We start from the raw sequence: 15,090 nt of genomic DNA, 5'->3' as shown, positions 1-15,090 counted from the left end.
CCAGGGTATGCAGTAGAGTGCCCTTAGAACTGGAAAATAACCTTTGATGACGAGCATCACAATACCTAACAAATACTATGAGCTTTGCTTAACATCACACTGGCTAATCCACATTACTGTATTGCAAACTTCTCCAGGAAAATAGTTGCACATGTATTTCTTATGTATTTATTAAAATTATTATTGGAATTAAAAATTAAATTTTTATTATGCCAGCATGAAATTATAAGCTTCTTGGGGAAAATGACTGCTGTTTATTCTTTTATTTATATTTTAAGAACTAATAGAATGGGGCTGAAGAGATGGTTCAGCAGTTAAGAGCACTGACTGTTCTTCCAGAGGACCTGGGTTCAGTTCCCAGCACCCAGTAGCTCACAACTGTCTGTATCCAGTTCCAGGGGATCTGATGCCCTCATCTGACTTCTACAGGCACTGCATGCATTTGGTACACTAACACATTCAGGCACTGCATGCATTTGGTACACTATCACATTCAGGTACTGCATGCATTTGGTACACTAACACATTCAGGCACTGCATGCATTTGGTACACTAACACATTCAGGCACTGCATGCATTTGGTACACTATCACATTCAGGCACTGCATGCATTTGGTACACTAAAACATTCAGGCACTGCATGCATTTGGTACACTAACACATTCAGGTACTGCATGCATTTGGTACACTATCACATTCAGGCACTGCATGCATTTGGTACACTATCACATTCAGGCACTGCATGCATTTGGTACACTATCACATTCAGGTACTTACACACATAAAATAAAAATAAAATCTCAAAAGAAAAGGGCATAATAGAAACAGTCAGGAAACCCTCTGCCAGTGACCACAGAAGTTTTCAAAAGTGGAAATCTGAAAGTGTAGGTGTCGAAAAGTCTGGTTTGTATCCCCTAAACTCCTTTCTTACCATGCAGTCTGTCCACCAGCCTGGTTGGGTCTAACTGTTGAACTACACTGACTTCCTAACGGTCACTACTAATTTTTAAGGTTCTCAAATCTCTCCTTTGACCTCTCTGATTCTGTTGCTCACTTTGTCTCTGAAACTTGTGCCCCTTGTGTTTTTAAGTATGTCTCTGTCTTTCCTCACTGAGCATTTCCCAGGCTCCTTTGCTCTGTTCTTTTCTGCGCTCTCCATGTCTTAGATATAACTGAGTGTTGATGATCTAAGTAGCAGTCATGAGGATGCAAGTGCAAGTCTCTGATTGTCCAGTAGACATCTTTCTGTGTAAAGCAAAGCTTGTAGTTGGGGTTGACTGTCCAGTAGACGTCTTTCTGTGTAAAGCAAAGCTTGTAGTTGGGGTTGACTGTCCAGTAGACGTCTTTCTCTGTAAAGCAAAGCTTGTAGTTGGGGTTGACTGTCCAGTAGATGTCTTTGTAAGTAAAGCAAAGCTTGTAGTTGGGGTTGACAGTTCAGTAGACGTCTTTCTCTGAAAAGCAAAGCTTGTAGTTGGGGTTGACTGTCCAGTAGATGTCTTTCTCTGTAAAGCAAAGCTTGTAGTTGGGGTTGACAGTTCAGTAGACATCTTTCTGTGTAAAGCAAAGCTTGTAGTTGGGGTTGACTGTCCAGTAGACGTCTTTCTCTGTAAAGCAAAGCTTGTAGTTGGGGTTAACGGTTCAGTAGACATCTTTCTGTAAAGCAAAGCTTGTAGTTGGGGTTGACTGTCCAGTAGACATCTTTCTCTGTAAAGCAAAGCTTGTAGTTAGGATTGAACAGCCCTTCCCTCCACTGTCCCCTCTGATAGGGCTCCTCGGTAGCACCCCCACTGTGCCCTTGAATCCCCTGCCTCTCCCTAGTTAGTACTGGGGTTGCAGATGTGCACAACTACACCGGGCTGAACTGCACGTTTTCTGACTGGTCACAGTTCCCAGTTGTTGTTCTAAGTGTGTATATATGTATGTATGTATGTATGTATGTATGTATGTATGTATATATATATATATATTGCAACCTTTGTTTCCTTTGTTTGATTTATTTTTTCTTTGTGACAACGTCTCACTGTATTAGTACTGGCTGGCCTTTCTGCCTGTTCTGGCCTTTCAAGTGCTGGGATTAAAGGCGTGTACCACCAGGCCTAGCTCTTTGATGATTTTGAATCCAGGTCTCATTAAGTTGTGTAGGCTCCCCCTGAAACTCTCTGTGATGCCCAGGATGGCCTCAGACTCGCTATCCTTTGCCTCAGCCTCCTGAGTGTTGTGCTTACAGACACCTGGCCTGAATTGTGATTCCTCTCATGCTTTTATTAAGACATATCATTATGGACATCCCGCTTGATGTGTGTGTGTGTGCTTTTGAAAACATGTTTTAGTCAGTACTGTGGAGGTATTCTGGCCCCTCTTCTTGGCATGCTATGTAAATGTCTCCATTGTATAAATTCTGTTGGTAGAATTGTTGAGTGCAGTACATGTGCATCTAAAAGCTTGGTTCACATTGGGAACACCTTTCTAAGATCTTACAGCACTTTACAGTTATCACTAGAGCTTTACAAGGGTCTGCATGCCCTATGCAGTAATGAGTAAAGCTTAGCATTTGACAGTTCTAGCAGACGAAGATAGTTTACTTACATTTTTACTTCTTCTGTTTATGAGTGATGTTGAGTTCTTTTTTTATCGGTGACTCGCAGGTGGGGCACTTTTGCCCCCAAGGACAGACATCTGGCAGTGACTGAAGACATTTTGCCTGTTAGATCTAGGAAAAGGCCTAGAGAGGAGTCACCTAGTCAGGGCAGGGCAGGTGTTGCTAAAGTTCATACAGTGTTTTCCACACAAATGACCCTAATGCCAGTAATGCCAGCGTTGAAGAAACTGTTCCGTGTTGCCCCTTTGATTGGTTTATTATCTGTAATTCCTGGGTTATTGCAGTGTTTGCTCTCTGGTTTATCATGTACATCTTTCCACCATCATTGCCTTCCAGTAGCAGCTCACTATTCTACCTATAGTCCAAAAGCTGGCAAGAGTCTGCTCCCTCCCCCCCCCCCCCCCCCCCCCCCCCCCCCGGCCTTGTGGGACTATAATGCTCTGTAAGAGGTCACTACAATAAAGAGTTGATTCTGTTTAAAAAACTACAGCTATATTGAAATGTAATATGTACCAGCAACTTGCATACTTCAGCTGTATAATCGGATTGCACCTGACATCATGCCCATGCCCTTCCGAAGCCATCACGGTGTGTCCAAGTGTCATTCCCTAAACTATTCTCCTGTGCACGAGGAAGTCCTTCCCTAACCAGCCAGTGATCTGCTTTTCGGTACCATAGATATGTTGGTTGTTTTTTTTGTTTGTTTTTTTTGTTTTTTTCCAGAATTCTTATAAAAATTGAATCAGAAATCATGAACTGATTTAACCTAGCCCTTGATCTGCTTTTTGGACCCATAGATATGTTCAGGTTTTTTGTTTTTGTTTTTTTTCCTCTAGAACTCTCATAAAAATGGAATCAGAAATCATGAACTGATTTATTTATTTGTTTTTCCCAGCCTAATTCCATTGAGATTTACTCATGTTGCCATGAATATCATAGAAAAACATTCTTAATGAAGGCATGCAGGTAGCTAGAGTCCTGTTATTAAGAGCATGCCGATCCTAACCACTTGGTCTGTTCTCTGTTGTAGGCCACGACTGTCCAAGGATGATAATCACATGAGAACACTCAACAGCTACAGATGTCACATGACTCATCTCGGAAAATCTGTCTTATAGGAAATATACATATGACCGCCTTCATTTCCTTCCTAAATGGCTTAATGGATTTTCTTTACTCCGATTCATACCAAAGCTGCCCCTTTCAACCAAAGCAAGAAAAGATTCTGCATGAGTCAACCCCAGAATGCCATTTTCACATCACCAACAGGTGAAGAAAACCTCATGAATAGCAATCACAGAGACTCGGAGAGCATCACTGGTGAGTTCAGTTTCATAATGTTGAAGTGTTATTTCCTACAGGATAGAGTGCAGATACCTCCTCTGTCTGGCCTGTGTGACCTGCCATGCTGACACCCCAGCCTCCCTTTCCAACCTGGTGGCCTCAGGCAGGCTGAACTCATCACTCGGTCCCTTGGTCTCCAGTTACATTACCAGACTCTGCCTTCTGTGAAGTTCTTTGTCTGTGCTGTACTCTCATATGCCCACTGGGCCCTGTGAGCAGGAATTGTGTCAGAGCAACGTACCTGTGTTTGTGAGCCTACAAGCATCTGACCACAGTGCCTGGCACACAAGAGGCCCTTGGGACTCGGAGGGTATACAGACAGAGTTGTAGGCCCTTAAGTTTTATCTATGAGAATAAACAAATTTTTAAAAGTAAAACCTCAGGATCTGGAGAGTGCTTTGTTAGTTAAGAGCACTTGCTCTGATCATGAGGACCAGAGTTTGGGTCTCAGCACCTTCATAACAAACTGGATGTCCTGTGCATGCCTGTAGCACCAGATCTGAGCAGCCGAGAGAGAGGACCTCCGAGGATTGCTTGGTTTCTAGCTCAGCTAGAGAACACCAGCCCCAAATTCAGGGAGAGCCCCCACCTCAAAGGTACAGGAAGAGAATGACAGAGGGGAGACCCTAGTGTCTTCTTCTGATCTCCACATGTACACATCTATATACACGTAAGTTCATATGCTCAACATAGACACAAACAGATAAAAAATAGATATGTAAATAAATCCTTTTGAAAAACTCAGAGTACATAGAAGTTTTTTGTTTCTTTTTTTCCTAAAGTTTTTGTTTTAAAAATCACCAAGTGGAGCTGGGGGAGGCGGGGGTTCAGTGAGGAATGCAGTAGCCACTTAAGCCTCATAGCTCAAGTTCAACCTCCAGATCCCCCAGAACAGAAAAGTGCTGGATGCGAATCCCAGCACTCCTGTGGGGAGGGGAGGGGAGGCACAGGAGAGCTGCCCGAGACACATGGGCCAACTCGCCTCGCTTGTGCAGCCGGCAGCGAGAGAGCCTGCTCAGCAAGGACAGAGGTAAGAACCAACTCCTGAGGGTCATCCTCGACCTCCGCATGCTTGTGTGGCACACACGTGTATGCACACGTGCACCGTACACACATCATGGTCATCGTCATATTAATCATAAATCATTGGCTCACACAGCCTGACTTGTACAGCCTTTTCTAGAGTGTCTGATTGGGTTAAATTTACATTTGCTAGAGATATGTTAATACAGTGAATGTATTCCTACAGAGCCAGTTAGGGATGTTACAAAACACAGTCAGTGCATAGTTCTGCTTTTCTAAAAGTCCAGTCCAAAACCTTCTGAATTGGGAAACCTACATAAATCCAAGGCTGGTTCCTCATTGAGCTTTACTACCAGATGTTCACAAAGGTACAGAAAACTGTCCCCACTTTACTATACTGCTTGAGTTTTGACAGCTATGGAACTGGTGCAGTCATGGTCTGGGACTTTATAGCATCCCATGCAAGTTCTCTTGCATCCAAATCCCCCCCCCCCCAGCTCCAGCCCCAGGCAGCCCTCAGCCTTTTTCGCTTCTATTGGATGAAATGTGCTTCTGCTAGAACTTGAGATGAATTGAGTTTGTCCTTTTTATAGCAAGATGCTTTTGGAGATTTGTTTGGGATTTTGTTGTTGTTGATGATGATGATTTTTAGAGACAGGGCTTCTCTGTGTAACAGCCCTGGCTGTCCTGGAACTCACTCTGTAGACCAGGCTGGCCTCAAACTCACAGAGTGCTGGGGTTAAAGGTGTGCGCCATTACCATCCACTTATAACTGAATCTTTAGGTGTTGAACCTTGTGTTCCTGATATATTCTAGACAAGTGATTGTTTTGATAATCATTTGGTGATAAGGGTTTCATTTTAGGACTGGTTCATCTTTGTTAGATGGATCACTATTCAGTATTCTCTATTCTAGAATTAGTTTAATTATTTGGGTATTCAGTGAGGTAGAGTTGTGTGTGTGTATGTTTATTCTGGAGAGATGAAATTCACACCCCTTTGACCCTTCAGTAGGAGAGGCCTATGATGGCAGTGTGGAGGATGATTTGAGTGTGTTTGCAGCAGCCCAGTTCTAAAGTCATATTTAAGAGAACCAGAAAGAACCCCTGAACCTAAGTAGAGTCTATGTGGCTGGAAAGAGGTGAGGATGTGGAAGAGTAGCTGAAGGATGTGATGATGGGTAATACCTGTGTTCTTCATTCCCTGGTTTCCTGGGATACCTCGTCTGAATCTATTTGTGGTTGGCTCTCTTCCAGAAGTGTTAGAATGACAGTCTGTGGTGTGTGTGCAGCCAGTAAAGTGAGCAGAATCACTTGGGGTTTGTAATCAAAAGACATGTGGCTACGTTTCAGAGCTCAAGAGCTCTGCCAAGGCTTGAGGGTTCTTCAGAGCTATGATGAAGGCTTAAATGGACCACATCTCTTCCTGTGGTTGTGAGCTCACCTTCTGGATGAATGGAGATGTGTGATAGTGCCAGCCTCTGCATTGAACTTACTAAATTGTCCTTGGTAAGTTCAGGCCAGCTAACAGAAATGTGCTCTTTCAGAGTTTATTTTCTTAAACTGACGTCTTTTTTCAGAGTTAAAGCATGTTTCTTTATACTACCCACAACGGCAATACCAGACTTCCTACAAGTGAGAGGGTGGTTATGTCATCCTGCTGAACTTCCTCTGTTTTCAACCCTCGCATTCTAATTGTGTTACAAGAGAGAACTTTTTTGTAAACACTAGATTTGAGGGGGTGTTAAATGCTGGTAATATTGTAAACAGGAAGCCAGGAACAGACACATAAGAAAGTCCCAACTATGTTCAGAGCCAGCCTGTGAGAGGAGAGACTAGTGACATCAACAGTATTCAGTGGGTGCCTACTGTGTGGCAAGTATGACGCCCAAGTATGACTACGGATGTAATAAATGATTCTCTTCATTTTGCAGATGTGTAGGGAGTCGGGCTCAGGGGAGATGAGTCTTGTGTCTAATCTCCATCATGAATGTATGGAGGAGTCAGATTGGACATTAGATTTGATGCCAGGGCCTGTGTGCTGTCTAATATTAACCCTGAAAAATGGGACAGTGGGCAGCTGGAGAGTTTAGGCCCTGGATAGACGCGTGCATGGTATGTCAGAGACTGTGCGAGAACTTGGGTGAGCCTTCCCACAGGCGTTCCAGAGGTCGTCCCTCAGGTGATTGTAGATTCTGCCCAATTGACAATTAACCCTGACCATCAAAGGCCTAAAGACTCCATAGTAAAACAATAAGAGCCCTAGGCTGGGCAATGGCGCAGTGGGCGTGGCACGCAGCACACACCCGTGCATGCGGAACTGGGTGCAGTAGCCACTGCTTCAAGATGAGGTGAGGGGTGGAGAAGACAGGAAAGTCCCCAAAGCCTGCGGGATGTCTGGCCTGGCACATGTGCACACTGGCAGAAAACAAACCATGACTCAACAGGGCGGGAGCTAAAGACCAGCACCCCATGTTGTTGTCTGACCTCCACGTGTACAACATGACGAACACAATATGACTGCACACAACATGACACGTTCACAACATGACATGCACAATATGACGTGCACAACATGACAAGCACACAAAAACTGTTTTAAGGAGAAAGCTTACACTTGGTCAGTGTCTCCCCCTGACATCATATTGTTGTGTGCAGGGTCACGCAGTAATGGGGGACAGACCACCTGAGTCTATTAAACCAGAAGCAAACTTTATTCCAGAAAAAAATTAAAGAAAACCACCTCTAGGCACAGAAGCTTCTGAGCTAGCTGAGACCAGCCAGAGTTCGTGGTTCTGAGTCTGGGCAAATGGAGGTGAGTTCTGGCCCCTTCTACAGCAAGAAATAAGCATAAGGCATGGACCAACGAATTTTTACAATTCTGAAATTAAACTTTTAGAGACAAACGCTTTTTAGGTTTTCCATTAACAAGGTTTTAGAGGGTTTCGGCTAAACGATGTTTGTACATCCCTGCAGCCCTTCCTGACTCAGTTAATTGATGTTTGCTCAAACCTGCAGCTCCTCCTGACATGGGGGGCGGGGATACGGAACAATGCAAAGCAGGTGGTCATGTAGAACTCATTAAAAGTTAACTTTGGTTTTGGTGATGAATGGGAGGGGGTTATCGAAAATAGCTAACCCCAGGGCTACAGAGGGCAATCTTGAATAAAAAACAAAAAAGAAACCTAGCATTTGGGTTGCTGGCAGAGCTGCCCACCGTAAACCACGAAGGGCCCAGTTAAAGGTTAATCCCATTTGCTGCCACAGCTGATGGCTGTCAGCTTCCGTCTCTTAAGCTTATAATCTTTTATTCCTATACTTTTGGACCCTTCAATACCAAGATCCAAGTGTTTCTCCTAGTTTACCACTTTGTTCACACAACCGCCGTGGAGGTTAGGAACCTCCAGTCACCTTCTCAGATGCAGAGATAGGCGAGAACTCAAGCGACCTCCTCGGTGTCACTACAAACATCCATAGAAGTCGGGGGAGAGATGATCTTGTCTTACATTTCCTTGGTTTCCTACTCTCAAAAAGCCAATTTAACCGCAGCGTGGTAAACGGAGCATGCTAGATTCACTTCCGGGGTCTCTCTTCTCAGATGTCTGCTCCAATGAGGATCTCCCTGAAGTCGAGCTGGTGAACCTGCTGGAGGAACAGCTACCACAGTACAAGCTAAGAGTCGACTCTCTCTTTCTCTATGAAAACCAAGACTGGGCACAGTCCTCACACCAGCCTCAGGATGCATCCGAGACCCTCTCTCCCATCCTCGCTGAAGAGACGTTCCGCTACATGAGTGCGTGGTGGTGGTGGTGGTGGTGATGGTGGTGGTGGTGGTTGCATTATTCAGTGTTTACCTGTGTTACCTCCCCTGACCTGACAGGGAGAGAGGATTGCAGCTGTCATGTGTAGGAGAAGAGCTGTTACCATGCTTATTATGACTGCGTAGGAAGTTTCGCAAACCATTTACACTTCCTTTGTCTTTTACTTGGTATGTTCTTCAGGGTGAGGAGAGACTAGAGCTGTTTACAAAGCATGCAGTTATTTATAATTGGATATCTCTATGTTGTCTGCCAACATTTATTATCCCAATACTTTGGTATGTTGGGTGTTAGCTTTTGGGTTCCTGGCTCTCGTTATTAAACACAGTACAGGAGTTAAGTCTTTCCGTAAAGAGCATAGTTCTTAGACACATAAGTACGTTGCATTTTATTTTTTAAAGACAAGCTATTTTATAACCCGGGCTGCCTTGAACACACTGTGACGCTGGTCTGAACTCCTGATCACACAGCCTCCACCTGAGTGCCGGGGATTCCAGGCATGCTTCTGAGTACTCTCTGTCATGCCAAGGAGAGTCCTCATTTGTACTTAGTGATCCGTAGAGAATGAAGGACTGAGCCAAGTACCGACACTTATTTCCAGTTTATTTTTGTCTGGTTTTCCTTTTTGTGTTTTTTTACTTGTTCCATTACCCATTCAGTATAAAAATGTTATGTACATAGTAGCTGTTAGATTATGTATTAAAAGTCTCTGGGCTCAGTATTGATATGTTTGTGAAATCCCTATAATTTGACTTACTTGGAAGATTACATCAAATCTTACACATTTTCCCAGTGGGGCACTTAGGTGGGTTTATTATTATTATTATTATTATTATTATTATTATTACATTTTTAATTTATAGTACTATAATTATGTGTGGAGGTCAGAGGACAATTTGTGGGAGTCGGTTCTCTCCTTTCAGCAAGTGGGTCCCAGGGTTCAAACTCAGGTCATCAGACTTGGCGACAGGTGTCTTAACCAGCTAAGCCGTCATGCTTGCATGACTTTTAATGACAGACTGTGTTAGAGAATGATTGCTTTGAATGCACATTTCAAGTGATTATTAACCTGCTCTAGATGGCGGTTTCCTAGAACCAGGCAGTTTCGTGAGTGTGTGTGTGTGTGTCTGTGTCTGTGTGTGTGTGTGTGTGTGTGTGTGTGTGTGTGTGTGTCTGTGTGTGTGTGTGTGTGTGTCTGTGTGTGTCTGTGTCTGTGTCTGTGTCTGTGTGTGTGTGTGTGTACAAGAGAGGGGGAGTGAGTGAGTGAGTATTGGGGGCGTAGATATTGATTAAACGGAATTGCATATCAAGAAGATGAAATAAAGATGTATTTCTGCCCTTAATAGTTTAAATAGCAGCAGTAAATTAAATTAAGGCTCTCAAGATTCTTTTTATTAAAAATATTAAGTCTTTTAGAATTTCACATATGAGGCTGATTTACATTATTTCCATGCCTCCTTGTAGCCCCCTCCAACTCCTGTACCCCTCAAGTTCACGGCCTCTTATTCTGTAATTATTATTGTTACTTTTATATGCACATACATACACATGTGTGTACATACCATACTGAGTTCATTAGTGTTGCTCTTTCTGATTGTTGATGTTTTTCTGGAAAATTATTTCAGAAGGAAAACTATTTTATATTACCATGTCTCCTTGTTTCTTGAGTTCTAAATTTGTGAGGACTTTGTAATTCAATTCTGGGATAGCAGCATAACTCTTCAGTACCTTTCCAGACAAGGCTTCTCTGTGTAGCCTTGGCTAGCCTGGAACTCACTCTGTAGCCCAGGCTGGCCTCGAACTCACAGAGATCCGCCTGGCTCTGCCTCCCGAGTGCTGGGATTACAGGCGCGCACCACCACCGCCCGGCTATTCTTCGGTAACTTTACTTGATTTGAGTACAGAGTAGGTAACTTAGTCCGTCCTTCCAGCTCACACCTTCCGATGTGAGTGGCCCCAACTCACCTCCCTAGGAGGAGGAGAAGTGGCTGGGACTCGATTGACCCGTGCCCACTTGATACCTTCTCAACTTATTGCATATGTGCAATTTTTTAATAATTGAAAATAATTTTGTAATAATTCTCTTGGGTGTTGTATACTGTGAACCCTTGTTCTTTTTCTGTTTTCGTGTTTATTTTTATTCTCCTGAGTGACTTCTGTAAAAACTTGGGGATTTTGTTGATACTTAGGATTTTTATGAATACTTTTAAGTTTTCTGATGTGCTTAAAGCCTCTAAAGAGTTGTTTTTAACTGCCTTAGTTCTAGGCACAGACAGAGTGGAACAGATGACCAAAACCTACAATGACGTTGACATGGTTACGCATCTCCTGGCAGAGGTATGAATAGATCGCTTTTTCTCCAGTGTAAAAGCCTGAACCTTGAGAGTCGTTTAGAATGCATCAGTTTGCACAGGTGAAGTGAGATGATCAACCTGGTTGTTTTCTGTAAGACCGTTAGAGCTGAATGAGTGACGTATAGTGGCATCCCAAAGTAGAATGGCCCTGAGGCTCACTATTTTGATGTGCGTGGATGGGCAGATATAATGCTGTCTGACCTCCTTGTCTGAAGATAAAGCAATTGTTTAAAAAGACTCGATTGTTTGTTTGTTTGTTTGTTTGAGGCAGGGTTTCTCTGTGTAGCTTTGCACCTTTCCTGGAACTCACTCTGTAACTCAGGCTGGCCTCGAACTTACAGAGATCTGCCTGGCTCTGTCTCCCGAGTGCTAGGATTAAAGGTGTGCACCACCACCGCCCAGCTAAAAGACTTGATTTTTATTTTTAATTGGGGCGGGGGGGGGGGGTTGCTTTTGAGTGCAGTGCCCTCAGAGCCCAGAGCACTGACTGGATCCATGGGAGATGGAGTTGTAAGTGGTGTGAGCTTCCTAATGTGAGTGCTTGGAACTGGGATTTGGACTCTCTGCAAGGGCAGTACAAACCCTTAATCGCTGAGCCATATTTCCAGCCCCAAAGTCACTTCTAAATTAGCCCAGCTGTTAATCACCTAGGCCAAGCTGCCTGTGGAAAAAAGCGCTGTAGTTCAGTTAACACCTGAGTTCGGAGTGTCTCCTATGTACTTCCAGTGCAGGCCATTGTTTGAGCCTATGGAAGTTTTAAGGGTTGTTTGTTTGTTCGTTTAATGTGTATGGGGTTTTTGCCTGATTGTGTGTGCATGCAGTACCTGCAGAGGTCAGAAGAGGGCATCCTGTCTTCTGGAACTGGAGTTGTAGATGGTTGTGAGCCACCACGTGGGTGCTGGGAACCAAACCTGGGTCCTCTGTAAGAACAGCCAGTGAGTGCTCTTCCTCCCCATGAGCGTTTCTTCAGTGTGGAAGTTTTAACATGCATGGTGAATCTTTTCCAGCTGGCATGCAGTAATATTCTCTCTCGTAGCTCAGTTTGAGTTGATCTATGGAAGACTTCCTCTCTGACATACATGTCTCTCCTAGAATGCTTCCCAAACATGCCACTTGGCTTATATTAAAGTGAGATAAGTTGCCCTGAAATCATCGGTTTTCATATGCTTAATTTTCTTCTTCTAATGATTCATGTATGTGAATATGGGCTCTGTTTACATTACAACTAAAAGTATATGGACAGTTTTCCATTCTACAAATAAGGCCCTCGTTCTCACTGGGTGGGTTCCCCATACCCTTGCTCAGTATCACCATCTGCGCAGAAGGAACACCTGTTGCTTGGCTTTGCCACCCACCCTGCTCATTACCACCAGCTTAGACTACCTTCTCCATGCTCGAGGTTGAGTCCTGTGACCTGGTAATTTCCAGTCTCTAACCCTTTCCTTCTTGCACTACTTGTGAACTGGGCTCAAGGCCATGCCTTCCTCTACGGTAAATGAAACTGTTCCAGCATACTTACCCAATCCCTATCCTAAATACCTGGCCTGGGTCATTGCCGTACTTGATAGACTCAACAAGTATGGGCTGGGCCTTACTGCCCAGGTTCTAGCCCCTTGAACTTTTTATTTGGGGGTGGGGGAGGTGCACTGGATATTGACGCAAGGCCCAACACTAAAAAAGCACTCTCTTCCTATTTAGCTACATCCACAGTCCTCACCCTCACATGTAAAGCTTACATTGATTTTCTAGCTTTTTAAGGTTTTAAGTACAAAGTTGGATCGATAGGCCATGATGACTAGGATGTCAGTAAAACCTTACTTGATTTCAAGAGGTGACCTCTTGCATTCATAACTACATAATCACCCATTTGGCTAAGATTTGCTAAGCCCTACCTGTGTGCCTGCCCCCATGTCCATTTATTTATTAGGATCGTAAAATGAATCTCTATGCTTTATAAGAGACTGGCTTTTAACATTAGCAAAATTCACTGCAGAATTTCTAATCTACTGGGTTGGTTTCTTTTTTCTTTTTTAAATACTCAAAGAAGTGGTGTATTTGTTGCTTTACAGAGGGATCGAGATCTAGAGCTAGCTGCTCGGATTGGGCAGGCTCTCCTCAAGCGGAACCATGTCTTATCTGAGCAGAATGAAGCCCTGGAAGAGCAACTGGGACAAGCCTTTGATCAAGTAAGCCTTTGACCTTGTGTTTGGAATGGGAATAATAATAATAATAATAATAATAATAATAATAATAATAATATTTATTTATTTAGTGGATAAATTATTTCCATGGATATTCCTGAAATATTGACAATAGGTAAATGACACCAGTACCTAGTGACTTTATAGATTTCCATATACTGCAAAATGAAACTTTTCTGGTGAAAGTATACTTCTAGGTCATTAGGAGTTAGTCTAGTACTATGTCTGTTTAACAGAGTAATATTAGTAGGTCTTCCCCTAGGGCCTATGACCTACCTGACCATGGGTTCTTGACCCTAAATCAATGCCATCAAGTATGCATTCCATCTTGGAAGCAAATTTTAAATCTAATCAGAAAGTGGTTGTGTGGTGGTATTGTGTTCCCTGAAATATTGTGCACGCTAATAAACTTATCTGGGGTCAGAGAACAGGACGGCCACAATATTAAACATAGAGGTTAGGCGGTGGTAGCCCACGCCTTTAATCCCAGCACTCCAGAGGCAGAGCCAGGTGGATCTCGGTGAGTGCAAGGTCACATTGGAAATAGCCAGGCGTGGTGACTCACACCTTTAATCCCAGAAAGTGAGCCTTTAATCCCAGGGAGTGATGGCAGAAACCAGAAGGATATATAAGGCATGAAGATCAGAAACTAGAAGCATTTGGCTGGTTAAGCTTTCAGGCTTTTGAGCAGCAGTTCAGCTGAAAGCCATTGGGATGAGGACTCAGAAGTTTCCAGTCTGAGGGAAATAGGATCAGCTGAGGAACTGGCAAGGTGAGGAAGCTGTGGCTTGTTCTGCTTCTCTGATCTCCCAGCATTCACCCCAATAACTGGCCCAGGGTTTGATTTTACTAATAAGAACTCTTTAAGGTTCCTGCTACATGGTTGGTTACTCCCGTGATATTTGCACCACTATTGTATCAGCGGGCATGTCTTGCCAGCTGGTGGTTGTTGTAGGTGGCAGGGTTCTCAGCTGTGTACAAGGATGACTACTTTTGTGCCACAGTAGCGTGTATAGCACCTGACAGCGCTGTGAAAACTAGCCAATAGGGACTCACAGGTGAGTACCAACTTGATTTCTTCATGATGATTTCTCAGTGACTCAAGTGTGTAGAGTATCTTCAAGCACTAGGGTCTCACCATCAAGTTCTGGTGGGACCAAGAGCAGTGGTCACAGCCTGTAATCTTTGAAAGTCTGTGAGAGCCCATTAACCAACAGCTCCAAAAGAGGTAGTGGGCTTTTTATTTGACAGACGATGGTGTTAAATACCCAAATGCTTCTTACTCAGAAACCAAAACAAAAGGTTAAAAAATATGTAAATTAAAAAAATATATTTACTCTATATCAATAAATGTAATAAGTAATTTATTGTCATGTTAAATAGATAAATTTCAAGTTTCTTACAGTTTTTTTCTTAAAGAGACAAAGTCTTACCATATAGCTCTGACTGGCCTGGAGTTTTCTATGTGGATTAAGCTGGCCTTGAACTCACAGATGTTCACCTGCCTCTGCCTCCCCAGTGCTGGTATTAAAGGCATGCACTACCATGCCCAGGAGTAATTTTTTTAGCTAATTTTGTTTACATTTTATGAATACATTTGGTTCTTTATGTTGAAAATATTTATTTCCTTAGAAATGTGGTCATCCATAGTGGGAAAATTTGCATAGTTAGAGACAGCTTAAAAACACAAGTTATCACCCACCTTGATGGCACAGGCTTGTAATCATTGATATTCTGGGGGCTGGGACAGAAA

At 43.3% G+C, this 15,090-nt stretch overlaps 1 protein-coding gene across 3 annotated transcripts in view; it reads left to right on the top strand.

The window, feature by feature from the left end:
- The first annotated feature begins 3,633 nt into the window (after positions 1-3,633).
- LOC118573083 (trafficking kinesin-binding protein 2-like) overlaps positions 3,634-15,090 on the top strand; it is a 32,239-nt gene continuing 20,782 nt past the window's right edge. For all 3 annotated transcript variants that reach the window (XM_036173134.1, XM_036173137.1, XM_036173136.1), the window contains exons 1-4: positions 3,634-3,919; positions 8,563-8,757; positions 11,043-11,119; positions 13,206-13,322. In XM_036173134.1, the coding sequence (XP_036029027.1) occupies positions 3,829-3,919; positions 8,563-8,757; positions 11,043-11,119; positions 13,206-13,322 (480 nt within the window). In that variant the 5' untranslated portion in view covers positions 3,634-3,828. The remainder of the gene's footprint in view (positions 3,920-8,562; positions 8,758-11,042; positions 11,120-13,205; positions 13,323-15,090) is intronic.

Source organism: Onychomys torridus, chromosome 23, assembly GCF_903995425.1.
Source record: "Onychomys torridus chromosome 23, mOncTor1.1, whole genome shotgun sequence".
Lineage (NCBI taxonomy): Eukaryota > Metazoa > Chordata > Mammalia > Rodentia > Cricetidae > Onychomys > Onychomys torridus.
This window is presented reverse-complemented; position numbering and strand designations above follow the sequence as displayed.